At 32.8% G+C, this 27,982-nt stretch overlaps 2 protein-coding genes and 1 long non-coding RNA gene across 10 annotated transcripts; all 3 read left to right on the top strand.

Moving 5' to 3' along the window:
- Positions 1 to 852: 852 nt before the first annotated feature.
- Positions 853 to 16,023, top strand: Cib (thymosin beta cib). Of its 2 annotated transcripts, XM_072902047.1 has the most exons (6): positions 853 to 1,139; positions 12,509 to 12,661; positions 13,192 to 13,305; positions 14,344 to 14,457; positions 14,915 to 15,028; positions 15,117 to 16,023. In XM_072902047.1, exons 2-6 carry the CDS (start codon positions 12,532 to 12,534, stop codon positions 15,143 to 15,145), a joined length of 501 nt encoding a protein of 166 aa, XP_072758148.1. In that variant the 5' UTR covers positions 853 to 1,139; positions 12,509 to 12,531; the 3' UTR covers positions 15,146 to 16,023. The 2 variants fall into 2 exon arrangements, with proteins under 2 accessions (XP_072758148.1, XP_072758150.1); XM_072902049.1 differs by lacking the exon at positions 13,192 to 13,305 and having other exon boundaries at positions 879 to 1,139.
- A 955-nt stretch (positions 16,024 to 16,978) lies between these two features.
- On the top strand, positions 16,979 to 27,531 carry LOC140671021 (uncharacterized). Of its 7 annotated transcripts, none has more exons than XM_072902012.1 (15): positions 17,205 to 17,346; positions 18,184 to 18,260; positions 19,000 to 19,233; positions 19,320 to 19,572; positions 19,692 to 19,830; positions 19,959 to 20,128; positions 20,232 to 20,615; positions 20,689 to 20,893; positions 21,028 to 21,097; positions 21,164 to 21,350; positions 21,762 to 21,884; positions 22,023 to 22,060; positions 22,139 to 22,229; positions 22,315 to 22,545; positions 26,639 to 27,531. In XM_072902012.1, the coding sequence occupies exons 1-15, from the start codon at positions 17,265 to 17,267 to the stop codon at positions 27,268 to 27,270; spliced, it is 2,916 nt and encodes a 971-aa protein (XP_072758113.1). In that variant the 5' UTR covers positions 17,205 to 17,264; the 3' UTR covers positions 27,271 to 27,531. The 7 variants fall into 7 exon arrangements, with proteins under 7 accessions (XP_072758115.1, XP_072758113.1, XP_072758114.1 ...); XM_072902013.1 differs by having other exon boundaries at positions 17,207 to 17,346; positions 21,040 to 21,097; XM_072902016.1 differs by having other exon boundaries at positions 17,318 to 17,457.
- Positions 23,651 to 26,632, top strand: LOC140671033 (uncharacterized). Its single transcript, XR_012047662.1, has 3 exons — positions 23,651 to 23,820; positions 23,910 to 24,127; positions 25,688 to 26,632. It is a non-coding gene; the product is annotated as an uncharacterized lncRNA (long non-coding RNA).
- Positions 27,532 to 27,982: the final 451 nt, after the last annotated feature.

Genomic DNA, 27,982 nt, shown 5'->3' with positions numbered 1-27,982 from the left:
TAAGAATTATCATACATTTATCTGTATGAAAAATATCGAATCAGCGAGAAAAATTCGGCGAAATTAGTTTCTATCTTCGGTTAAAATTTAACTTTGTTGAGCTCGTGGAATCTGAAACAGCCGGGCGAAACATATGACGCACAGCTGGACTCGCATAGGACCCGGATGACTCAACAGCGTGCGTCAACCCTCAATATTCTTGTATCCTGCTCTTCCCCCTCTCATCATTGCGTTGGGAATAGATTGGCCTCCGCGAGGCGAGCTGTTTCCAGCTGGAGAATAAAAGCAAGAGACGATAGAACGACGCAAAAAGATCGTCGCCGAGAAAAAGCCACGCCGTCATTCAATGTCAAATTCGCCGACGCCGGCTATGCGTGAATTCCCGGTCGTCGCCGAGGGTGAGTCAGACACCCCTCCGAATGACGGTCAAGGAGACGATCGGATGCGAAGGAAGAGGGAACGCGATTAATCGGCTAGATTGGGGAAGTAGAAGCCAAGCGTCGATTGGTTCCCATCCAAGAGCGGTGGGAGTTCAGTCCAGGAACATCGCGCACGCTCGCGAGACCCTACAAGACGTGTTACAATACATAATTGATATAAATATGAAATTTCTAGATATCGAGTAAATATTTTGTTCGTTATTTGTGGCATATCACGCTCTTTTATCATATTTAGTCGGTTAAGAAATACATTTTATTTTACATTCTTTTTTTAATTCATGTTATATATTTATATAAATATTTTATTTTATATTAAAAATAGATATATAAAGAGCTAAAGATGTTTCATTGTAGAGTATTGCATTATTACAATTAATTGCGTTCTTACATTACTAATAACAATTGAATTATTTCAGCATATTCCTACATGAGAAAGGAGAGGAAGAGACCCCTCACTACGCCGATCCTGGTAAAGGGGGCCTGTCGCCTTGAGAGGGGATACGCTGCGAGTGGAGAGGGATGAACGACGGGCGCTGCTCGAAGCTGTTACCTGGTGTTACGTGCCGCAGAAGCACTAACTGGCTAGTCAGTATACCGTCTCGTTCCTGCCCTTGAACAACTTCCTCGCTTGCTGCTCGACAGTGTTCCGCGCCTGCCTGCCTGCCTGCGCCCTAGAAACTCGCTCACGTCAACTGACAGGTCAGTGCACCCCTCTCGGCGGTTATCGCCACGTTACGTTGCCGTTTCCCCACAGCAACAATACATTCAATGGCGGATTAACGGCGAGAACCTACCAAAAATTCACATCATAAATATTTAAAAATGAAGGGAGACGTCTCCTAAAGACGTCTCCTGGATTCCTCGTCCAGTGTTCTTCAGGAAACATTAGTCAGCTTTCTTGAAAGATACAACGAGAAAAAGCAAGTGTCTCCTTTGCGAGAGTTAGGATCGGCATCGGTCACCGTTCGAGCGTCGACGGAGCAGAACATGTTGTATACACGACTATTTCCTTCGTGAAACACCGGTTGAGAGCAGGGAACTAAAGAGTGACTTCTCCGGCAACCGGTAATGGCTGGAATTTCGAATTTGCGAGTTAGAATGAAGCTATCATGAAATCAGCACATTCGGAAATATTGTGTATGTAATTTTTTTACAACGTACGTTCTTAAAAGAAGGCTACTCCAGAGATCGTTAGAATTATCGCCGTCCCGCCGTCATAAACGTCGAACCTGAATCGAATCGGATGTTTATTAGCAACGATGTCAAATTTTATTCTTTGGCACGTTTGCGACACGGGAAAATTAAATTCATTCGTTAGACAGATCTCGACTTTTACGGTAATGACGAAAAGGCGACATTGAAATGGGGTGGGAGGGGGGAGGGATTTTAATCGCGCAGATAATTGCATAAAAAAAAGTTACACAGCCGGACTCGCATCCCGAGATATCGATCGGCCTTTCGACGCGATCGAAAATGAACCCAGGGGTGTGGTCGAAAGGCGTCTCTCTTTCTCCCTCTCTCTTTTTCCCTCTTTCACACAGGACGGAAACGACGTGCACTTGATTTCTCATCTCGATAATTGCGTGGTCGTGTCGCGAGCTAATGATGTTCTTCGCGGAATATGACGGAGACTCGGACGAAACGGGAATGAATTATTCAACAGCTTATTCGCGGTTATCTTATTACCGTGTATGATATTTTCCTTATCATGTGTTTCCAAAATTACAATGAAATGTAGAACTCTTATTAATTTAGACGAATTAAAATTCTTATCGCACTCAGCGATAAGAGAATTTTGATGTACTTATATATGTTTATTATTGATATTTTATGTATAAAAGACATTTTTTTACGATTATTATATGAATATATTCAAGTTTAATCTTTTCGATCCTCAAGCATAAGTGCAGCGAGACTCATATAGAGAAAAGATTAAACTGACTAAATTGACATGATCGAATTAATAAGCGAATTCCATTTGCATAAACTTGTGAACGTTTTCGATCGGAGCGATTTGAACAATCAAGACAAGACTTGCATTCATTCAAATGTGAAATGTGAAATAATTTTAATATTTATTTTATTTTTTAAAAATGTCCATCAATCTCGATGTTTGTGTAAATTCGTTTTGTAATTAAAACACATCTCATTACTCTTTTTTTTACTGGTATTTTTTGCTTGTTGTATTTTACACTCTTCACATTTTTCAAGAGATTCTTCTCAAAATAAAGCTCAGATAGCTCAATTTCTACTTCACGCTTGATTAGACGTGTAAATTGATAATAATTAAGTCTAATCATTTGGAACGGAACATGTCGCTTCGATCGTGAAAAAAATCTATCAGGGAATTTCCTCGTTCTTCCTTCGTATGTAGTGCGAGACGACAGGATGATAGGGAGAAGGGCGTGGTTTTGACAGATGCATACGGTGCGCGCGGAACATGCATATAGGTAACGTCTTTCCCTCGTCGTAGTCCTCGATCTAATGTTCATTTCTCGCATATATCGTTCACATATCGCGCTATTCGATATTCGAAAAATGAAGTAGAAAATAATTGACAATTTTATTTTAATCTTCCAGTTTCACTAATAATAGATTAAATATCGTTGTTTAATATCGAAGATCACAGTTTTTATCCTAAGGTTATCGATACTCAACATTAAACACTCTGACAAAATGTCGATACTAAAAATATAAATGTGTACAAAAAGACGTAAGATGCATGAAAAAAAGCAAGAATACCGCCATAGAACTTAAATTTTTCTCCGATAAAAAGTTGCTCCGTTTTTTGGAAAAAAAAATAATAATAAATAAAAAAACGAGTCGATATATCTTTATATTTCACATTTATCTTATTTGCTGTTATAATATATATATATATACATACACTATGTGATTACGTTTAATATATCTCATATTCCTTTCAATTCTGAGGGTTTACAGCTGGAAATTGCACGGCTCTCGCGGCGGCTTGAATCACGACGTGATTTTCCACGCGACTTTTCACATTTTCCTAAGGGAGGATTGCCGTCGAGCGATTGCATTTGCATTTTATCATGTCCCGAGCGTGAGCGTTCGTTTCAAGGCGAACGAGGGGCTTCTGTATAAGCGCAACTCGGCCGTCGTGAATTGCGAGCGCGCGCGCGCGCGCGCGCGCGTGCTTTCATGCCCACAAATTGCGTTTTACCCGCGTTTTATCCAGCTCACTCGCTTGCTCGCGATTAGCGTCTCCCAGATCTTCCACAGACCGTTTCTGATTCCCGCGACAGTAACGTTACTTGATGAATGGACACCCTGTCCATTCGCCTCTGAAGGCTCTTACTTTTCTTTCGCTGCAATCGTATTGAATTACTATGAGAAACAAGTTATACGTACGTGGAAATTAATTTGTTCGGATATCACGATGATAAATCGCAATTTTCTTTTCCAAGGAGATTCGTAGATTAAGAAATAATTTTGACTATATTTTTGATCCATTTCTGTGAAAAAAAAATTACAAACTACATATAACAAATTGCATTATACTGTATTTATTAACGTTGAATATATATAATAAAAAAAGAGATTATTTTACTAGTTTATACTATCGAACGTGAATAATGGTATGTGAAAAAATTTATTTATTTCAATATCTAGCGCAAAAAAAAAAAATTCATATGATTTTCTCATTTTCGATGCCATAATTCAATGTGATTGCAGTGAGTAAACAGGAAACCCTAACATTTCTACAGCCAGGTCAGCGGGATGATGTCTGCGTTTGCCCATGGATTAAGGAACTTTGATACGGATACGAATAACGATCTTTCTTTCGAGTCGCTTCGTATATTCTCTTATTATAGCGATAAAAGGCGAAGAAACCAAACGGAACACCATTTCCGGTTCTTAATCTTTGAAATTAAAATTCGTATTTCGAATGTGTATTTTCGACTGAAACAGCAGACCATATCTCTTTACTGAAACGGTTCAAAAATCTCTGCGGACACGAGGAGGCTCTGAAAAAAAGAGAGCAAATTAATATCGATGTATCATACGATATGTCATCTTCATCTGATCGCCCGGACACGTCTTTCGTTGCCCTTCTCGTTGCAGGGAAACCGCCCTCTTACCCATGACCATGAAAAACCGGGACGGGATCGGCGCGTTGCGCCGCGCATACAGATACAGCCTCCACGGGGGTTTCACACAAACCCCTCGCTTTCCTCCGGGCGCGATGCCAGCAATGCCAATCGATGAAACCGTCTGCCGCGGCAGCCGCCGCCTCCTCCACCTTCCACCGGGACCGGCCGTTCGCTCCCCCGGCGTAACCCCGGGATTGCCCGGCGTCGATGCACTCGTGCGCGTATATGTGTGCGTTTACGCGTGCCCTACTCATTCATGCATCGCGAATAAAAGCCCACACATGTGCCACGGTGTTTAGGTGTGTGCCGTTATGTTAGCAGAAAGCGGAAGAGACTCGCCTTCCGGCGAACGAGATCTGATTAATCGGCGTTCTCGGAGTCGATTGCACAAACACTAGAGTAGGCTACGTATTCATTATGATACGATATATACTTCCGTTCCGAGAAGTTTAGATTTTTGTGAACGATAGCTGTTTTCAGTATATATATATTAGCTAATTGATTCTCATATATGTAAGATTTTAATTATTTCGCGCCGGATGAACGTTGAAATTATTATGCGGATTATAAGGAGCTTAACGCGGCATTGCCTCTTGCCAAATCATAGTTCTACATATAAGATAGACGGAACATCCGTCGACTTAACCGGAAATTAGCGCTAAGCAACACACTCGGAGCCAGGAATATTTTAACATATAAAACTACGCGAGCATTGACCGTTAATTAAAAGAAATTATACAAGTAATACTTTTAATTGATTAATTTATTTTTATTTTTTATTCTTATTAATTATTAACATTATATTTACTATAATTTATTGTTTAATTTTGCTTAATATTTTACGTTTACGAATAGCTAAAAACTGTCGGAAATTTGCAAACAATTCTTTAGTTCAACATTAGATTCAGATATGATAGGTGTATATCTCGAATGTGCGTACTCTCATTATCATCGATGAAGCGTTCAGTTTTAATTTGACCATTGAAATATCTTAAGACATCAGAATCTCTCAACATAGGGTAAACTCGAGTAAGATGGCCATGGTTTTTAAAAATGCAGAAAACATACTTTTATTTTTGTTATTTTTTAATAATGTTTGACATATTAATTTAAGCTTCCCTGAAGCTTAAATTACGTAATATTATCGAAATTATAACAATTTACATATCTTTACAATATGTCTAACGTCGATTACGATAGCTTAACTGTCATTTATTCGACGTTATAACAGTTTTTAGTGGACAAATAAAAAACTTTGCAGGCAGTCAAAAGTAAAAATATGATATAAGATTTACAATATCGTTATTTCGAACAATGGTAAATATCGATTATCTTTGATAATGACTAAAAAGGCGCACTATGTAGCGATTATTGAAAAAAATTACAGCCTATGGCCATCATACTCTAGTTTACCCTACAAAGCTCCAAGGCTGAAAATTGCTCATGGTAACAAGGTGTGAGTCAGATTTGATTTTTAAGAATTTCTAAATTTCTCCAATGGTCTTCATGACAATTCATTGACCGCTCTTTTCGTCACACTGGACATCAAATATTAAGATTCCAATTCGGACGATACCTACGGACGTCCCTGGCTGGTACACGCCACCGCTCGATACGATACGCGCGCGTCCAGGGTTCGTTAGCCGTCACGGTCGCACGGAAGAGAGCTGAAGAGAGAGAAAGAGAGACGGACAAAGAAAAGGGGAAAAGAGAGAGAGAAAGAGAGTCGCGGTTGCTCGCGTGCGACTGCGACGGTCACCACGGCACAAAAAAAGCATTTCTCCAGCTACAAATACATGTGAATGCAAGCTGCGGTTTCACGTAGGCATTGTATACGCGTAGGTGTTCACCGTTGCTGGAACCTACCACCGGTCGATATAGACATAGACTATGCACGCTTACGCACGTGTGCACGCGTGGCGAGAAAGAGAGAAAGAGACGGTAACAGGCCCACCATTAGACACGATTGCCTAAGTTAATTGGCAGCCGCGCGAACTCGTTAGCCAGTGACCGTAGGATCTCGTTCCGCGGACCAAACTTGCAATAACAATACGCGTCGTAGAAGAAATCGTCCCCGTCGAAATTCCCCTGAAATCGACTTAACGGCACCTGAATCGAATACTGCAGGATTTAGAGCCCTTTTACTGCAACAGCGTGTCTGTCGGCTTAGCTATTTCCTGCCGTTTCCCATACATCAGTCTCATATATCATTGCGGAAGTATTACTGACAATGATGCAGTTGATTCCTAAACTCATATTACACGCTAACATAAATGTAACATAAATCTTGTTTGATGATAGTTTGAAAGTACTTATAAATGTAAAGTATAAATTTTATAAATGTTTCAAGATTATACGATGCAAGTTCAACCGCGTGTATTTATCGCTTATTAGTTTATCCGATTCTATAGTTTAAGTCTCTGGTCTAAGAAATCTTTTAGTAATTTTAAATAGAATTTTTTCTAACGATGAGGCTCTTAGAGTATCAATAATTCATTAACAAAATATATCAATTATAATATATCTATATTTTAAGTCTCTGGTCTAAGAAATCTCGCAGTAATTTTAAATAGAATTTTTTCTAACGAGGCTCTTGGAGTATCAATAATTCATTAACAAAATATATCAATTATAATATATTTATAGTTTAAGTCTCTGGTCTAAGAAATCTCGCAGTAATTTCAAATCGAATTTTTCCTAACGAGAATCTTAGAGTAACAATAATTCGTTAACAAAATATATCAATTAAACATCTCGCGAATCAAATTAAACAGAGAGATTTTATCACATGTGGTAATTTTCTAATATTCACGAGCCAAATGTTAATAGCGTTACTTAGAGCGTTTGACCTAGAGCCATACTTGCACAGTTTTCTCGTTTAAATAAAATACTAGAAATCTCGCTTCATATATGTATATGCATTCTCGTATGAAATATCAGCCTGGGATAAGCCTTAATCTATCTCGATGACTCGTCTCTGTCGTCGAGTTTTGCCGCATCTCGGCAACCCAGTTTTCCTGGTTAACTTCTCGTGCGGGTCTTGCTTTTCACCTCGAGAAACGCGAATCCACTCGTCAAGATCGCGCGACATTTATCCGAGTTTCACTAAACGTGCAGCTCTCGTGCTTCATTAAGTTTTACCGTTTGCAGTTTGTCAATAAAAGGCTCGTCCTCCGATCGGTTACAACTAAGATTCACAGATGTTCAATTAAACGGAACTAACGGTCGTTGTTACGGCGGTTTTTGCCAATTAAAAGTGATCGTAATTCTCTTTGCTCCACCTCAAAACGCGTCAAACATCCAACAAAATTCAAATAAAGCTTGTTTAATGAAAAGCGGTGAGAAAGAGGGACGTTTTGTTAGAAAAGATATTAAATTATATAATCGAAAATCTATCACTTTTGTTAATTAAAAATTACCGATGTCTTAGCGTATAATTAAATTCCGATCTGAAACTTACAAGGAGAGAGGTCACCGATTTTAATGGGGTTTTTTTCTAGTATAATACTCTATTAGAAGAGTAATATATGTATAATAAAGATAACGATAATTATATCTAAATATTATATCTATATTTATCATGATTATTTTTAATTACGTTTAATTATAAGAAAAACTCATAATAATGTTGTAATGAAACTATCGAGTTGGAAATTTCGAAGATTTCACAGTTGATTTGTGTCCTCTACCACTGCTGGTTCCAACAATTGTATTTTTTAAAATAAATTTTCTCGAAAACGGTTAAGCGTTGTGTCCTGTCCCTCAAGTACTCTTCTAATAGAGTACTACGCAAGAAAAAAAACCCCATCAAAATCGGTGACCCCAAGTTCGCGCCCTCTCCCCTTGTCAGTAAATTATTAATATTCAAGATGATTAATTAGAAAACTATATATAGTTATATTTATAATGGAATAAAAAATATAGATCGTTGCAACAAACTTGAGTTGCAATGACAATTATAAATATATGTCCGTGAAAATTTTCAAAGTGACTTTTTCATCTCAGCCCAACGGTATAAATCATTCGATGTTTTGACGTCTTCTGTCAAGGTTGCCTTCTCACGGATTTTGCGCATCGCTCGTCGAGCGATAGATTCGCGACGAGCGCGTTTTCTATCGACAACTCGCCGCGAAAGTCGAGGATCGCCGAGTTTTATCCGGGCGCGCGTTTCGTCGCGATCGAGAGATCGTCTCTTACCGTTATGTACAGCCACGAGTACACGAGTCTTATGTACCTACACGCACGCTCGGTACGCCTGCATAAAAGCGTGTGAAATGAAAAGAAAAAAAAAAAAAAAAGTCAGCAAAGCAAAGATATACCTAAAGGACGCGCGCCGAACTCTCCCACTGCTTACGTGTGTATTCGGCCTCCTTCGTGCTCTCCCTATATACAGACATATACAACCGGCTACCATATAAGGACCTACACACAGCCTTGTCGATGCTGACCCACCGTATCTTTCGAAAACCTCTCTCGCGATCCTCCAGGGCCGTGCCCTGGCCCTCGAATGTCCGCTTATTATCCGTCTTTTTAATTTTCTCCGTATGTTTTATATTCTATTATAATTAGAATTATAATAGAATATTATTAATTTATTAAAATTATAAAATTCCGAAAGTGTTAATATAAACATTTCAACGATGAATTTACCGTTTGCGAAATATCGTTTGACCTTTTGATCTTCGTTTCCTGTTTTTCTCGTTTCATTGTTTTGTAAAAAAAAAAAAGATACATAAAATTGGCGGCCTTGCACCGTGTGTTACAATCAATGCCGTGTACTGATAATGCCGGTTAGTAATATAAGAGTAGTCCTCCTACGTGACTTCACCCACGTGGAATGTAGACCTTTTCTTACTCCGCATATATTTGATTCTTACCTGAGAGTTTGCTCGCACATGAGCGAATTCGATGTCGATATCATTATTTGCTTTCTGATGAGTTCTTGTGATATAAATAATATTATGTAACGCGAATGGAACATTTCATATTTTCTTTTTACGCACAAACATGACTAAATAATCTGTCTTTTTCATGCGTGAATTAATTATATATTAATACAACTTACGTAACTATATAATTAATGCTACTTACATTATGAGATAATGTAATTGATGCTGTAATGAATATAAATAATGAAATATTAATTTGTTATATTGTCGGAAAATGCATTTGCAATGCGTACGTGTAGAAATCGATTTCATCACAAAACGTAAAACGACTATTTTAATAAAGAAGGACGTAGGAGTAAAGAGCTGATCGATACCGATCACCCACGTACGCGTAATTAGTATTGCGTTCCTTTTTTTTTTATTTACATTTTTTCACGTTGAGTCAGATGAAGTTTTAAGTCTGCCTGAATGCACGCGATCGCAAACGCTGACGAGGAGCGCGTTGGGAGAAAGGGGGTATTCGACGAATGAGTCATTGACAGTTTAATGCATAAACGCGTCGCCAGTACTGGGGATTCGATACACAAGACATCTACATACATGTGTATAGATAAGTATAGTAATCCACAGACGCGACGACGCGACGTCGATTTCGTGCCGCAACTATTAATTATTTACATCGAATGTTTGGTACGATCTTGACAGGGAATCGAATTTTCTCTTTGCGAAAAGAGAAAGATTTGTTGTTCAATGCGAAAGATGATACGCAAATTTTGTAAAAAAAATTTTATTTATAATATTGCTGAGAATTATCCTTTTTTTTTTTTTTTAATTTAAAAAAAGAATTTGATTAATTACTGTAAATGTGTTGCTATATATTTTTCTTTGAAACATGTACTTATCTGGAGGTGTAATTTAATTTTAATACAATGTAATATTGCGAAAGATCGTGTTGTACGGTGAAAAGAAGGAAGGAATTGACATCGTCGTACAACATATTTATCAGTCTCTCTCTTGATGCGTCATTATTGTAAATAACAAATGATAGGCGCGGACGAAAGCAAATGCAGCGTAATATCTCGCGCGTGTAACACGAAGTAAAAGATTAAAAATATTTGATTCTTCTACTGACATAAATACGAAAATGCACAAAGATTGTTATCGGGGACTTTATTATCCATTGAATTAAATGTTGTACCTTAAACACATGTCTCCACATATAATGATCGCATTGCTAATAACTATTTTGGCCATAAGTAGACCATAGTTAATTATTTAATTTTCACGTTTTAGAAATTACCTGAGAAATATTTTTTTACTTTAACGATTTTAGCAAAGACTCAACTTTACGCGAACGAAGTTACGCTTGCGAAGGAAATGCGACAAGAAACGAAATGTTAGAAGGAAACGGAGACCGGAAACAATGAACCACTGCTGTTTCCGCTGCGTGATACATAAATGTCAGTCGTCGGTTGAGCATTACGCTTTTAATTTTATAACAAATAAATTGGACTCTTCACGCAATTTTCTAAATCATCATTGATATGTTCCTTTCTTGCTTTTTCCTTTCTGCTCTTCGTACACAATTTACAATTTAATGATATTCGAGAGAGTCATTATTAATTTTATTTATATCTTACTTTTAATGTATAATTCTATAATATTATTTTTAATTTAACAAACAATTAAATATTATCTTTCCTATGTTAAAGAGAAGAGTATATGTCTGAGACTTGAGATATGATACTTTCTCGATACTCGAAATAAAATAAAAGACACTATAATGTATTGTAACTTAAAAAAATTTAATATTATTTATCTATTTATTTTATGTTTCTCTTTTTTTTTCCGATTAAAGTGTCGCATCAACGAAATCTCATTGTCAGTCGGGAAACTTTTCGCAAATAAAATTCCGCTGCATTTGTGGTGTATCGCGATGCGCAATTCCGACGTCGCTGTCGATAGCTTCATTTGTAACAACTTGGTTGGTATTCAATAGCAACCGCTGTTGTCAGCGGATTGCCGGTGCTTCGATTCAACAAAGAAAACCGCCGCATGTTCGCTGACGATTGGAAAACGGCGTTCCTCTTTCTCTCCGATATATTCACCTTACGCGAAAATGATTCTCATATACCTAATAACACGCGCGATATTGCATGTTCCGTTATTCGCAGTTCTCCAGGACGCTAAATTAATACAGGCAGGTGCTCGTGCAGAAGGCGTCAGAAATGCCTTCACTTCCGGGTTCAGCATTTTCGGGTCGGGCACATCGTGTCTAGACTGTCGGTTAGGTTCTGATGCGAAATAAAATTCTTATAAAAAATAGTTTGCTAGGCTGTCTAAGAATGTAAGATAACTCGAACATTAAGATTCAGTCTAAAGTTAGCATAACTTTTTTCATCTCCTATTCGAGGATGACGTTATTAATTCTTCTCCGAACCAACAGCTGTGTCTGATTTAAAAATGTTGAACCCGAAGATGAAGACATTCCTGATGCCTGCTGTCACAGCTATATTATTATCATATAGAAACAAGAACATGAGAGAATCCAAACGTTATAAAATTTTTTTAGAGATTATGAAATCGTACATCAAATATTTATTTTATTCTTTATTATCATAATTATAATTTAATTATTTGAATCATAATGATAGCACGAGAAATTAAAAAAAAAATGTATTACTTTAGAAAGATTAATTAAATTTTTATTATTTTCTTTTGTCGCGCATTCTAAAAAATACTTCTATTCTAGAAAATATTTTAAGAAGAAGAAAGACGATCACATATTCGAGATTATATCGATTTTAATCGATAATATACTTCGGATTATAATGACTGATTATTTGCGTATTTTTTAATACAGTTTGAATCTTAAATTTGTCAAGAAATTTAAAGTAATAAAATGATTGTTACACACTTACAGAATTTATAAAATATGAATTAATAAAATATCTACGTAAGCATTAAAGTACTGCCATTGCGTGGATCTATAAATTCGATTTGTTCGAGACTTGTCCATTCGATAAAGAAATGATTGACTTATAATATTTCTGTCTTACAGATTAAGAAGTACAAGGCTGAACCATGTCGAGTCCATCGTTGAAAGACCTACCCAAAGTAGCCCTAGACCTAAAAAGCGAATTGGAAGGTTTCAATCATGGCTGTATGAAGAAAGCCGCCACTGCCGAAAAAAATGTTTTACCTTCCGCTGAAGGTGCGTAAAAATACATTTCAACTCTGCTCGAAATTTTCATTTGTGTTATCTTACTTTTACGTTTTGCTCGCAATGTATTTAATATTTGATGGCGTTTTACTTTTGTATTTGCACCCTCTATTAATTTCACAATATTTGATTAATTGATATATAACACGATTTGTTAATATGCATTAATGTGTGTTTGGCTTCAATATTTTTCATCAAGTTATTTTTATGTATATATATTGCACATAAAAATTTTTCTTTTTACGTTTTATATTATTGTTTTAATATTGTATTAATATCTTACAAAATCTATGCACAAGTCTTCATTTAGGTCCGCATCTGCCCTTAGATGCATTTAGCGCTATACGTGTGCTTATAGCGAATTTCAATTGAAATAAAATTTTGCAATCTTTATTTAAGTAAGACTCATAATCAGACACGTTTAGCGCTAAATGCGGGGTGCGAGGAAAAATTGAGGCACGAGCGGAGCTCCGATAAAAACAACTGCAGCTGCAATAAAAATGTGTGAATTGCTGACGTAGACGTACGACAGGAGCGGCAGCACTCTGAGTTGATACACGGCCTGGAGACATTTAAGGCAGATCAGTTGAAGCATGCCGACACAAAAGAGAAGATTGTATTGCCTAACGCCAAAGGTATTGCTCCTTAAAACCGATGGAGCTTCTGGGACGCCGCTTTTCAATTTCCCAATCTCATTTGGATTGTTACCTTGGTCGTTTTACAGTATAGTACTGTGAGAATTCAAGAGATGACTATGGCTTGTGGTTTTCGGGATTGGTCGCATAAAGCTTTACTTTAAACAGCAAGAAATGAAGGGAACTGTGATGGCTTTTGGTGATGGCATTTTATGTGTCATTTTGCTTGTTCTTTTTTTCTTTGTCATTAACTTTTTGCTATACAATTTTATAAGATAAAATTTAGAATAGATATTAAAAAAATAACTTGTAGTAAGTTTAGGTAACTATATGTACGGCTTCATACATTCCTTCTTTTATCTTATACGGATTCCTTGATTCGATTTGAAATTGATACTTTCTCAACTGAAATGTCGTGAAACTTGAAGCTTTCGACGTATAAAGCTATTACAACTTTTCAAGATTTCTTTCAAATTATGTATCTTTAATATATTATAGATTAAAATAACAAAAATATAGTCGGAGAATTTAACCATTTTACCATTAAAATGAGATGTTTTAATATTCAATATATTATAATGTATAGCAACAAGTTAAATCACTATTCAAGAGAATAAATTCAAAAATATGAATCAATAATAATTTATTTATTAATTTTGTATATTAAAAATTTATTAAGAAATTTTAATTTCTATCGGGATTTCAATTTGAAATTAAATATAAGACGTAATTTTATCTTGTGTGTGTGGAAGTGCATAGATCTTATCTGCCTGAAGCATTAATAGACAAGCGCCTTATAAAGAAAGGACAACAAACGGTACCAGTCATTGATTGATCGCGTTGCGCTCGTCGATCGTGCAACATATAAACCGTGTGTCAATAATTTTTTGAATTTATTTCTCGCTAATCTTTGTATACGAAACTAGGCCATTAGCTAGATATAGTAAATTTATATCAAGACAAGGTGACATGCTTTTCGATCCTACTAATGTAATTGTTATTTATTGCCGTTTCTGAGATCAATCGTCTTACTTGCAGACGTTGCCGCGGAGAAGACCCAGCAAACGCTGATCGCCGGGATTGAGAAGTTTGACACCGCGAGTCTGAAACATACCGAGACTCAGGAGAAGAATCCGCTACCCGATAAAGATGGTACAATATAAATCAGCTTTTTAAATTATTCCATTAAGAAGTAATAATAAAACTTATATATAGAATAAAGGAACTTCAAACAATAGGTGAAAGAGAGTAGGAATTTATCTTCTATGATTCTATAAAATTGAGAATTTCTAATCTTTCAAAAGATATTAGCTTTAAACTTGCAGACCAACCTTCTATTATACATATGTATATATATATATATATATATATATATATATATATATATATATATATATATATAGTTTTGTTACTACTTCTTGATGGAATAGCTATGTTGAAGTTTGGCATGCAATATGATTAAAAAAATTAACTTAATATTTATTAAATAATAATTTATTATAGAATAATGAAATAAAAATTTTTTTTCATATGTTATATTGCATAAGAAAACAATATAGTTATTTTATAAAAATTATTATAAACTAAAATTTTATTTCACTCGTTGTAGCGATCCAGCAAGAAAAAGGGAAACAACAACTGATTTCCGGTATCGAGAACTTTGATCCGGCGAAGCTAAAGCATGCAGAAACCCTTGAAAAGAATCCCCTGCCCACCAAAGAAGGTACATTATTTGTTCTTGATTATCGAATTCGTCCGAAATTAGATTTTCATATTGTTTACTGAGATAATATTATTCGCGATGTTTTCAGCGATCGACGCCGAAAAGATAGCCGCTTAAAAAAGCTGCCGCTGACGAAAAGGAACGAAGGAAAGGAACGGGGACAGCGCCACTCGTCGTTTCTTCCATTTTCTATATCCGTGACATTTTATAACAATTATTCATACATTGCCAAGGAAAAAAAGCGCGAAGCACTGTATTAGTATTATCGTAATGCTATGATTATACTTATCCTAGCGCCGTTACCGGCGTGTGTTCCTTCTGGCGAGAGATCAGAACTCTTGATTCAAAACGTCCAACGTCGAATCGGATGATTATTGATAACGATACCGCTTTGCTATGTATCCTGTCTCGATACTAAACCTTGAGAGACAATTCGAGAACAATCAGACAACGACGAGAGCGGATCTAAGTAAGTCCTTGTCTCGCTCTAAGCTTTTTCTAACTTGTTTCTTTTCTCCTTTAGTACATCTAATCTTCTTATTGCTAAATATATGACGAAAATTACACCTACAGAGTAGTCATTTAAGACTGGCTACTCTGATAGGGAGACTTGTGAGAAAGAAAATTTTTAGTAAATGTGTCGAGTTAGAAATTTTGCTTTGCTCGAGACGAGGAGGCCTAACTCAAAAGATGGAATTGTTGTCTCCTCGCCGAAGGATGTAGTTTTTTTATCTCGAGAGTTGTACGCGCGGGCATATTCGTTATTTTCATAATAACAGGCAAGATTGGCATCGATGGTGTTGCATGATGCGTTACAGTACACATCGCCGAAGCACACACACATACGCAATGGTCTTATTGATCTTATATATTTATGTAAAAATCATATTTTATACCAAACGGGCTATTGTACTTTTCTAATATTTCTTACACATTGCATTGTCATTCCGATGAAATTTATTACGAGAAATAAAAAAAATAATTTGTACAAAAAATCTATCAATATATATTCTTTTTCTCGGCCCTAAATTAAATTTTATTAATTTCAAGAAGAGATTTTTCTCTATTTTGTCTATATACATACATTACATTTGAACTTAACTTGTTTACAATAATATTTTTTATCATTTAGCGCTAAATGTGTAAAGAATATTATTATTAATTTTCTTTATAGGATATTTCTCTTTAAATAATATAACTTGTACAATAATCTGCAAATTCTTATAATATAATAGATTTACAAAATAATCAATGTCAATTAATAGCACGCATTAATTCTATAAGATAAAATATACAGAGAGTTGAAAAAGACAGAAATGAGTTATATTTTTTAAATTTAAATTATCATGTTTATACAAAAATAAGAATATTTATAAGATTAACATATGCAGAAAAATATAATACATTAAGTAAATAAAGTGCTATTAATATTTATAGGATATCTTCTCTTTGAAGAGTCACCTTCAAAGTGAAATAGAAACTAAGTTAAGGGGATGCTGGACTATCGACCGAGTTCTAAGCAAAAAAAAAAAAAAAAACTATATTTGCTTAATATAAAAAATGCAATTTATACACGTAAAATAAAATAAGTAGTTCCGGGACAGAATTGCACGAAAGAATATTTGTGAACTTTTAGAAATGAGCTTAGAAGTTTAGATCAAAAAAATTTCGCGGCAACAACATTTTCTGCAACAAAATTTTTTTATCTAGGCTTCTAAGCTCATTTCTAAAAGTTCACAAATATTCTTTCGTGCAATTCTGTCCCGGCACCACTTATTTTATTTTATGTGTATAAATTGCAACTTTTATATTAAGCAAATATGTTGTTTTGTTAGAACTCGGTCGATAGTCTAGCATCCTTTTAAAATTGAAATTTGGCGCCTACTTTTGTTATCCGGCGGAGACGGGGACGAAAGATTATTGAAAATGCATGATTGGTTCGCATTAACCAATCAAGCACACTGTTTGTCAGACTCTGAGGATTTTTCCTGTATCTCATTTATATCTCGAGTCTTCCACTTTATAAGGATATGTGATATCACGATGATGACATCCGAATTCGTTGGACCTTCACGTCGCTTCTCCGTGCTTTGAAAACGTCATCGCCATACGAAGTGAGTAAGATCACAAATATGACTTGTCTTCTATCTCTATCCTTATCGAGTAAAGGAATTTCTGCAAAGGTGCAAGTACGTCGATATAATAATGATTATAATTTATACGATGTATCAATCGTATGCACGATCGCACAACAGTTGAGAGAAAAATAACAAAAGTTAGAATTCAAAGCGACGCTTGGACGGGGGAGGGGGAAGCAGGTAAATGTTCAAGGGCAAAATCACTTAATAAAGTAGTGTAGCATTGTTTATCAGAAAAGATATGGCCGTTGTTCGGTGAGGCATACGACTGTTGTTTGGCCGAGATCTCAGGTGAGGGAGTAATGTGATAGTTCGCGCGAGATTAATTTCTTCTTTCCGAGTCTTCTTACATCTCGCGAGAATCAATGTTTCCGAGGTCGGGAAAATCAGTTTTTACAACTTTCGCGAAAACTGGCGAAATTGGTCGATTACGCAAGGAGAATTCCTCCTTCATTCTCCATTTTGTACAAATTTTCTCGAGCTTGGTTTTCACGAAGCCGTGAAAGGCGAAAGGATTCGCAATTGATTCTCGTTTACTGTGGCCCTACAAAATATATGTGTATATTATATATATATAATCGATATATTCGACAATTACCGCCTGACACTCCTCGAGGTACAGTCAAAGTACAATATTTTATTTTCTTTGTCGGAACAGTACTTCTTGTATAACGTGCCTTGTGTGACGGAATTTTTCTTTGTTTGGAAAATTCAACTCTTATGAAAAAATTGACGCGCTTGTCTTGTTTTTTTTTTTTTTTTTTTTTTTTTTTTTTTTTAATAATAGTATCTATAATTTATTTTGTGATTTATGCAAAACAATGAGTCTATTGTGTAGGGCTGTAGGAGAGCCATTTTCTTAGATTTCGATAAAATTTAATCTACGTGCCTTTACGTATTTCACATATGTATGTCTATTTGTTATGCGTGCAAAATAACATTTATTTTATTTTGTGTAATCATTTATTTTATTTATATGGTGTTTTTTTTAAAATAAAAACACCTTATGTAAAAAAGAGGCTATAGGAGCAAGAAACTGTATAACACATGTGTTTAGCAAGAAAAATTCTGTTTCCAGCTTTAATATATCACAGGTTTGTAGCTCTAGAAAGACAGACTTTTAATGTTAATTTATAATATTACTATAAATAGACATAAACGTTGAAAGGCATTAACGTTAAAGTTAATTAAAAATCTTGCGACATAATAAAGCAATAAATTTGTATAATTTATTGATTATGAAACATTAGAATAAGTTATTTATTATTATTTTAATTTTTTTAATGCCCTTGCAATAATATATATTTTATTTGTAATATTTTCTGTAAAGAGATACATAATCTTTTTCTTGTTTATATTCTCTCTAATTTTTTATGTTTCAATTAAAAATATATGGTTAGGTATACAAAGCTGGTGAAACAATTAGAAGAAATTTCTACAATTAATATCTGCCAATGTTTAGTCTCAGATATCACTAATGTCAATATCATATATAATAATCATTGACAAAAAAATACATCATGTTATGAATACAAAGTCTATTATCAAGAGTATAAATAGAGTTTTCAGAGAATTATTGCACTAATTATGTGAATTTTTTTTTATCTTATCTATTCTTTTTCTAGAAAAATTTTTATAAAAGGAAGTACTATTTAAAAAGGAAGTGCTATTTAAATTGTGCCACCCTACATAATACAATTAAATATAGGAAAGAAAAAGAGACTGATAATATCCAACATTGTGTAAAAATATAAGAAAAGATAAGATAAAGAAATGAAACTATGAAAGATTTAAATATTTCGTTAGCTAGACACATCTCAAAATCTTTAACAGTTTATTGAATTGAGGCACATGGTAATATCAAGTAGAAGAATGTCGAAACGAACACTGGAACCAGTGGATCAATGGCTGGCTAAGGAAGGTTACTTCAGAAAGCGCACTCCCAGAGACCCCACTTGCTTATTCAGAGCAATTAGCGAACAGGTGTATCATACTCAACATTATCACTTGCGAGTGAGAAAAGAATGTACAGATTTTATGATGAAAAAAAAACATTTGTTCAAGGATGTAAGTATTTTGTATAGCAATGTTTCCCTATTGAAAAAATGAGTATGTGTCTTCTTTTTTCCTTTTTTTTTTCTTTCTTTTTCCAGTCTCTGACATCATTTGATTATCATATGAAAGAAATGCAGTGCTTCACAGAATGGGGAGGCCCAAACGAGATTCGTGCTATGTCCCTGCTTTATAAAAGAGATATAATCATATTTGTTGGCGAGAAACAGATATGTGAAAATGTTACTAATAATGGTTTCAAAAAAGGCGTTATATTGTTATGTCACACAGAACCGAAGCAATATGAGCCTGTTTACCCAATGGCTTTTGTTCAATCAGCCGCTTACTGCCAATGTAGGTAGACATTTTCTATTGACCTGTGTTCTATTGACTGTGCCCATAGCATAAAGTATTTTTTCTCCAACTGTTTTTTTCAAAATGATAGTAATCTTTTTCTTTTCTTTTCTTGATAGCTATTGTTTATGAAGTTGTATATAAATATTTGTATCAAATGCCTAACATAAAAACTGTTGCGGATAAAATGCTACATAATCGAAATACTACATTTAGACATGACAGATTTTTTCAGAAGGAAAATTTTGATATTAGAGAGTAAGTACTTAATTACATCTCAATGTATGTTATAATTGCAATTATAATAATGATTGCAATCTACAAATAAATATATTAAAAAGATATAAATTATTTTTCTCTTTATAATGAGATATATCTTTATTCAGACAATTGATTGAAGATTTATATAAAAAAGTTAAGAATGAACATAGTGATACGGACGAAGTGCAAACCGATTGGAAAGGAGCACCACCTATTCCTTATAAAGTTGCAAAAGCACTAGCTGATGATTATTATCGCAACATAGATTTAGACATATGGCACGAGTTGAAACGAGGTATTTTATATATTATAATAAATTACAGATTAAAAAAGGGTGAGAAATTTATATATTTATTGAACAAGGTAGGATATTTGAAAATAAAATTATTTGTATGCAGAGGTAAAATCCGCAGGCTGGAACAGGTACAACAGTAATGAGCTTCAAGTTGGTGGCAAATGTTTAATAGAAATCAGTATAAACGACTTAGAACAATGTGACAGAAATAATAATACAAGTTTGCGCGCTAATTCGTCAGATCGTGGTGCTGGCGAGAGTAACAGTAAAATTGAGCAGCAGAAATTGAAGCAGGGACCTATTTGGCTCCAAGGTTATATACAGGAAATGGGTACAAGTAGAGAACCAGTCCTAGTCTTTATCAAAGATCTTGGAGAGAAAAAACTTGTTCCATATAGTGCTCTAAAACCATTACCTGTAGTGAGAAAAAATAGGCAGAAAAATTGGGTAGCAGTCAATAGAAACCATTCGGTCAATTCAGATTCAAGTCAGTTTATTGAATCATTTATTTTGATATTATTGTTTTTCTACATATAACAAATTAATCTTTATTTTGTTAGATCGACGATGGAATAAATCGTACAACTCATTCCCGCGAAAGAAAAAAGGCATAAATATGGTACATGGACCAGCAAATAATGCAAATAATTCAAATAAAAATGTATTAATAAATAGCGACGACAACAACAATAATAGTAATGTTGATAGTGATAATATCAACGACATTAATAACATTAGAACTGACGAGCAAAACGATGAATTTTTGTATGTATTTTCACTATAACATATAAATTATAATTATATTTATAATAAAAATAATTATATAATAAAGTATAAAATTTTATAGTCATTATATAGTTTAAATATAACAATAATTGCTAATTTAATTAATTTAAAAGTTTTTTGTACAGTACAGATCAATGCCAAACAGAGAATCAGTTTATAGAAGATTATGGTCGTGTAACAAATGTAAGATTTTAACATTATGTTTAAAAATATAGAACGCTTTTCCATACAACTATTTCTTATTTGTAGGAAAAAGCTAACAACTTGCCTGTGGCTGCACTCAACAATTCAGCACAAGTAGAAGAGCATAAAAAAGCAGTAATTAGAAAAGTGAACAATACTGCAAGAAATAAAACTGAAAGATCTAATGATCCTCGTATTGCTCTTCCATATCCACAACTGAAATTGTTCGAGGAAAATTTGTCACCTTGCAATGGTGAGTATTTTTGAAACTCTTTGTGATATTGATTACATGATTGAATTTTAAAGCAAATTTTTTTCTTACGCGTTGTACTAACTTTTTTTTACGTATCACTGTACATGTTTAATAGTGTAAAACAATAAAATATATCAGATTCTTTTGGTTTATGGATTAATGAATAATTTTTTGATATGGAAATATAATCCTTTATGAAGTTCATTTACTGCAGGATAAAAATAGGTATTGATATATTATATCAATCTACATTATTGATTGCAAATGATAGATTTTGATAATAAATACCGAATATATTTATTAAAAATTTTATAAATTGATCAATAATTGAATGTAGAGACGTTTAATTAATTTTTAGCAAAATTTATTAAAATCTTTCTACTTGACAATAACAAATAATATTAATTACAGGTAACCAACAAATCGACATGGGCGGTAATCCGAACGTACCTTATGTTGTTTCGGATAACAGTAACACATACTCTGTGTATTCATACATGCCAGGAAATTTTGGAGAGCACAATCAAATGAATCGTATGTATTACATTATGAAAAAAAATATTGTGATTATATGTATATTTTAATTTACATGCATATAATATTATGTATTCACATCATCAATCATGTCTTCTCATAAATGATACTTATTTTCTTTTATGTTTCTTTTTTCAGATACATCTACATCTAATTTCTATAATCTACTAACGCAGGTATTTAGTTATATATAGTGAACCGAAGAGTATTGTAATTTATCATGTTGAGCATTAAACAATACAATTTTTTTATAGGATTTTCGTACTTCTTATTATGAACCTATGATGTATGGGCCGGGTTATCAACCGGGCATGCAACCTCTAGGGCCACCATCGGGAAATGCTCGTATGTACAATAATATACATATCGATAAACATCCACATAAAAAATCAATTTTACAATATTATCATTAATGTATTTTTTTGAACAGATGTTCCATGTATACCAGAAGAAATGGAGCATCTTGTTAACGGGATGCAGAATTGTTCGCTAACGTATAGTGAGGGAGCAGGTGCTAATGATGATATTCCCAACACTTTGCATTGGAGCATGAATGGTACACAGAGCGCAAGACAATCAAAGCAAGGATTGAAAAGTTTGAATGGAAAAGATCCCTCATATCAAGTTGCACAGAAAGGAAAACAGGCTGGAACTGCTAAAGGTAGCAAAATTATTTATATATTTTTTAAAATTTTAGATAATCTCTCTTTAAGATAATCGAATTTATTAAAAGAAATTTTTGGATTAAATATATATATATATATATATATATATATTTAATCCAAAGATTTCTTTTAATATATATACATATATATATATATATATATATATATATATATATATTATATGTACAGATAGATAGATATAAAATTAATTTAAAAATTTCTTTTAAAAAATTCGATTATCTTAAAGAAAGATTATCTAAAAAACTAGAAGAATTTTATATATATATAATTCTAAAATAGATGATCTTAAATTTTAAAAATTATATTCAAATTATTTTATGAAAAGAAGTAATTGTAAATATGGATTTATCGTGGAAATTTTCTACTAAATTATAAATACTTTTTCATTACTACAAAAAAAGTTTTATTAAAAACTTGTCACAATTCCGTAAAAATGTAATAATGCGTGAGAACATTTTTCTTGATCAAATTACTTTCTTTTTCCTTACAATAATGCTTACAATAATACTTTGCAATAATTCTTAAAACAATCTCTTCAATATCTCTAAAGTTATTGAAAAAGTCCCGATGTTAATAATCTTTATTGTACTGTTATCGATAGTGTCAGTGTATAATTATCATATGGACATGTATGTTTACTGTTTTTACAAAATTTTTTGTCACAAAGAAGTGTATTTATAACTTAGAAAGAATATGTTTCCAAATCCATACTTACATGACCTTTATATCTTAATAATAAGAACAAGCTTCTAAATTAATTTGATATAATTTAATAACTGTTACAAAATTATTATATTGTATCAACCTATTTAATTTGCTTTATAATATTCATCATCATATTCTTTTCAATATAATACGAAAGATAAAAGCGAAATTATATATAGTAAAGCAATAATGAAAAAAATGCATAATACAAAAGTTACAGATCATAAATAGAAAGCTAATATACAATCTAAATATACAGCAGTTGCCAACATATACAACCTTGCCAGTTGGAAACCTCATTGTTGTAAATAACGATAGAGAAAATGAAAATAGAAGAAATTAGACGTGTTCTGTTTTCCGAAACACGAAGTAGGTACTAGTGAAGAAAACAGTTATAATTTAAAATTAAAACCGGAATGATCCATCTAAAAAATATCGAAAAAGTGATAAATTCGAAATGAGAGATATATATGTATAGTAAAAGAAAGTTCTTACAAATATTTAATTTTAACAAGTAATTAATATATTCATATAAGTAATTAAAGGTACAAATAAATAGGAAAATTAAAATTAAAACATTTAAATTTACAAAAAATTTAATGGATACTTAAAAATAATTATTAAAATTTATCAGAGTTTAATCTACAACAGCAGCTCCATGAACAAAGAACAAGATACTGGAGAAGAGATTAATGACACTTATAAGATAACGATAGCGAATTTATGAGAAACAAGTGTTAACCGTTGTTAATATTATTTGTTTTGATATCACTGATACTTGTACGCGTTTTATTGGTTAATCTCTTTGGCATTGTCTCTGTGTGAGATCCATGTTTGACATGTCTACTTCTGGTAATATATAATTATTTTATTTTCAAATTTTATTTTTAATTTTTAGTAAAATTTTATCTTTAAATACTCTATTGTTTATCTAGATATTAATTTATCTAATCATATTATCATAAACTTTTTTCTCTCTACTATCTCTTGTTTTGAATCTGCCATTCTTTGAGCATTTTCTAAATTGTTCCGATTTTAACGTTGGATAATTCAGGTCGCGTATTTATTATTACTTTATTTTTGAATTTTTTTTTGTATTTTCTCGATGTATATAACTTTATTTTTATATTATATAAATATATTTATATAATATAATATAAAAATAAAGTTATATACATCAAAAAAATACAAAATATATATATATATATATTAATACAAAATATATATATATATATTAACATTTGTGAGTCGATTTTAATCAGTTCTTTTATATTTACTAGAACATTTTAAGCACACGCTATTTATTTTATATATTTATATTATGTTGTATAGTTATAATGTGTATGTTAAAGTTAAGTTTCTTTTTCGCAATGTTAATTGTTTGTTGAATATTTATAATTTTAATATTTAAAATTGGCTTTAAGAAAGCATTCTCCTTTCTTTTTCTTTTTTTCTCTTTATTTAATATTTATATATTATATCCCTTCTCTTTCTTTCTTCCATCTCTTCTTTTTGCTATTAATTACACCAATATAAATTACCTATTAAATATATACATATAATATTATATATAGGAAAAGTTTATACATAGGTTTATCATATACAATACAATCAGCATTGTGGAAAGCGTCATCAACATGCCTTTTTTAGAAAGGGATTAGCATGCAGCGCGCGCCTTTTACATCGTTTATTATTTATTTTTTTTATTCTTGTACATTTTCTTATATAAATGTAGAAATCCTAAAATATTTCGAAAAATATGCATTTTTGTGAAAAAAAAAAATCTATACAAAAATTATAGAATTTTAAGTAAAACGTTTTATGATAATATTTAAGTGAGATATTATATGACTTTGAATAGCATTTTTCAAAATCACGTAAAAATTATTCTAAAATTTTTAAATTGCACTCTCAATTTTTTATTAGATATTTTTGTAATTTATTTCGAGAATTTTTCAAGACATTAATAAAATATTTTTTTATTAAGTACTTTTAGAATTATGAAACTTGAAGGTTGTAATATTTTGACGTAAAATGCGAAATATATTTTTATAAAACGTTCACTTTTGGTAACCTTACCTTAATAGATTTATATAAAATAATACGATAAATTAATTTATGCTAAAAAAAACAGATAATTCCTTTTTTTTAAAAAAAGTATGTAATTTTAAATGTACAACTATATATTTTTTTTCTTTAAAAGCAACTATGTGTTTTCATTAATTGATTTGTCTTATTATTTTATAAAATTATTAAAATAAGATTATTGAAACTGAATGTTTTACAAGATATTTTAGGTTCATCACGCATATAGTACAGGCATATATAATATATGTACCTTTCTTTTGTTTCTCTTTTTTCCTTTTATTCATTTTTTAACTTTTTTTTTTATTTTAATTTTTTTACAAGTAGTCACACAAACTGTCAAACGCATTTAACAACGAGACAATCAATCAGCATCACGGAAAAGACAATGTCATCAACATGCCATTGTTTAGACAGGGATTTGAAAAATGAACTGTATTGCAGTCATTCTGCATTTACTTTACTTTACTATTATATTCTTATATAATATTCTTAATATATTTTTCACGAGAAAACATAAAAGGCATGTAGAGCCAAACGCCAGATGAAGGAGCGCAAATAAAAACAACGTTTTGTAGTAAATTTTAAACTTTATTTTCAGACGTTTCGATCCATTTTTGGATCATCTTCAGTGATAAAAAGAATAATTTAGAATTTAGAGTATTACAAAGGTGCCCATGCTTTCGCAATTATATCAAATTATAACGCTGAGTCCCCCAATGGTTCATACTTATATAATTAAAAGTAATGATGCTTGCTCAAATGCTCTCAAATGCATTGGGGTGAGACTTGGCGTTATAATTTGATGTAATTTCGAAAGCACGGACGCTTTTGTAATACTCTAAATTATTCTTTTTAGCACTGAAGATGATTCAAAAATGGATCGAAAAACGTCTGAAAAGAAAGTTTAAAATTTACTACAAAACGTTGTTTTTATTTGCGCTCCTTCATCTGGCGCTTGGCTCTCATGCCTTTCATGTTTTCCCGTAATTTTAATTTGTGAGTCTTTATTGTATATATTTTTCATTTGAAGTTGATTTCATGTATGATCATTTTGCTACGAATGTACAGCAAATCATTATGAATATGGAAGAGTATTGAAATATGAAAAAATAATTTAAAATTGAAAATCTTGAAAATATAACAATTTAATGAGTATTGTACTAATATTTACCTCCATACGTTCTTTTTTGTAATGTTTTATTCGAAATCATTAACTTCAGTTTCTCAATTTTGTGAAAGCTTACGAGGATTATATGTAAAAATATTATTTTCCAGGTACGAGTAATAGAGCACGAAATCGTCAACAGAATCGCGGACCGATGTATTCGACACAGCACTCGAGTCAACAATATAACACAATGAATTCCGTCACATGTAGAAACGACACGCACGTGCAGCATGGCCGATCTTGGGATTTGATGCATCAAGTAGCGTCCAATGCACCGAATGCATATGCAGCGCCACCATATGCCCCGCCACCAGGCATATTCTCTTCTCCGTATCAGGAAATATCGCATTACCAGACGAACGATAGCATCTTGGGGAATCCTCCATATTACCTACAGGGAAACGGTAGCTATGTACCGGTACCGCCGTATTTATCACCTCAACATGTGGACGAAAACGCAACTATGCCCTCGTATCCGCAACATCTTTATTCACCAACTGAGCATCCTTACTCACCAAGTCATCCACCAACGGCGGGTCAGCCGATGCTATACTCGCAACCTATAATGTATCCGCAGCCTATGCAGTATCATGCTTTGTTACCGCCTCACGAACAATGGAATCCAATGTTGGGATCTCCACAGCCATACATGCAATGCGCAGCTGCGGCTCCACCGCAAGCGCAGATGATGGAATCAACCTCTAACGGACAATGTACTACACCGAAAGGTTCGCTTTAAATCATACGTGATATATACCTAAAGACTGATCATATCTGTAAACTCCAATTTACTGCAGTAACAAGTGAGAACATTTAGAGTAATTAATCACATGGTTTATTCACTGAAAGAGATTTTAAAGACTGAGATTATAACTATGACACAAAATTTACTGCAGTAAAATTAAAAATAACCATAGATTAAAAATAACTATTATGTAGTAGTAATTTTGGAGTATTCATGGAAACTTAGATTAATTATTTTGAAAAATAAGAACGAAATTATGAAGGAAAATTGCTTGTAATGCAGCATTCTAACATCATAGTTAGAAGCCAACGAGACTGTTTACTGTGATTTTTCGCAATTAGTTGTCTTTTATATAACTCAATATGATATGATACAAATCATATGTTTAAGATATAAAGACTTTGTTATGGATTGTGTACCTCAGCGGATTTAACATCGCTAATAGATTAACCTGTGTTAGTTCATGATATGATGAGTAACTTATCGTGCTAGAGATCAGTAACTGAAAAATTTAAACATCAATTGAGACACATTTAGACTTGTAACTTAAAAAAAACTTAATACTGAAAACTTCGCGCAGACTCAATATTGTTGTTAACACACATTATCTTATTATGTTTTTGAATAATAATTAAAGAGGCATAATTATAATTAATATAGCCTATTGATAATCCTAATAAGGATAGATAGCTATCTCGTCTTAATA

Source organism: Anoplolepis gracilipes, chromosome 11 (assembly GCF_047496725.1).
Source record: "Anoplolepis gracilipes chromosome 11, ASM4749672v1, whole genome shotgun sequence".
Classification (NCBI taxonomy): domain Eukaryota; kingdom Metazoa; phylum Arthropoda; class Insecta; order Hymenoptera; family Formicidae; genus Anoplolepis; species Anoplolepis gracilipes.
Note: the sequence above shows the minus strand (reverse complement) of the source record. Positions and strands in the feature narration are given on the sequence as shown.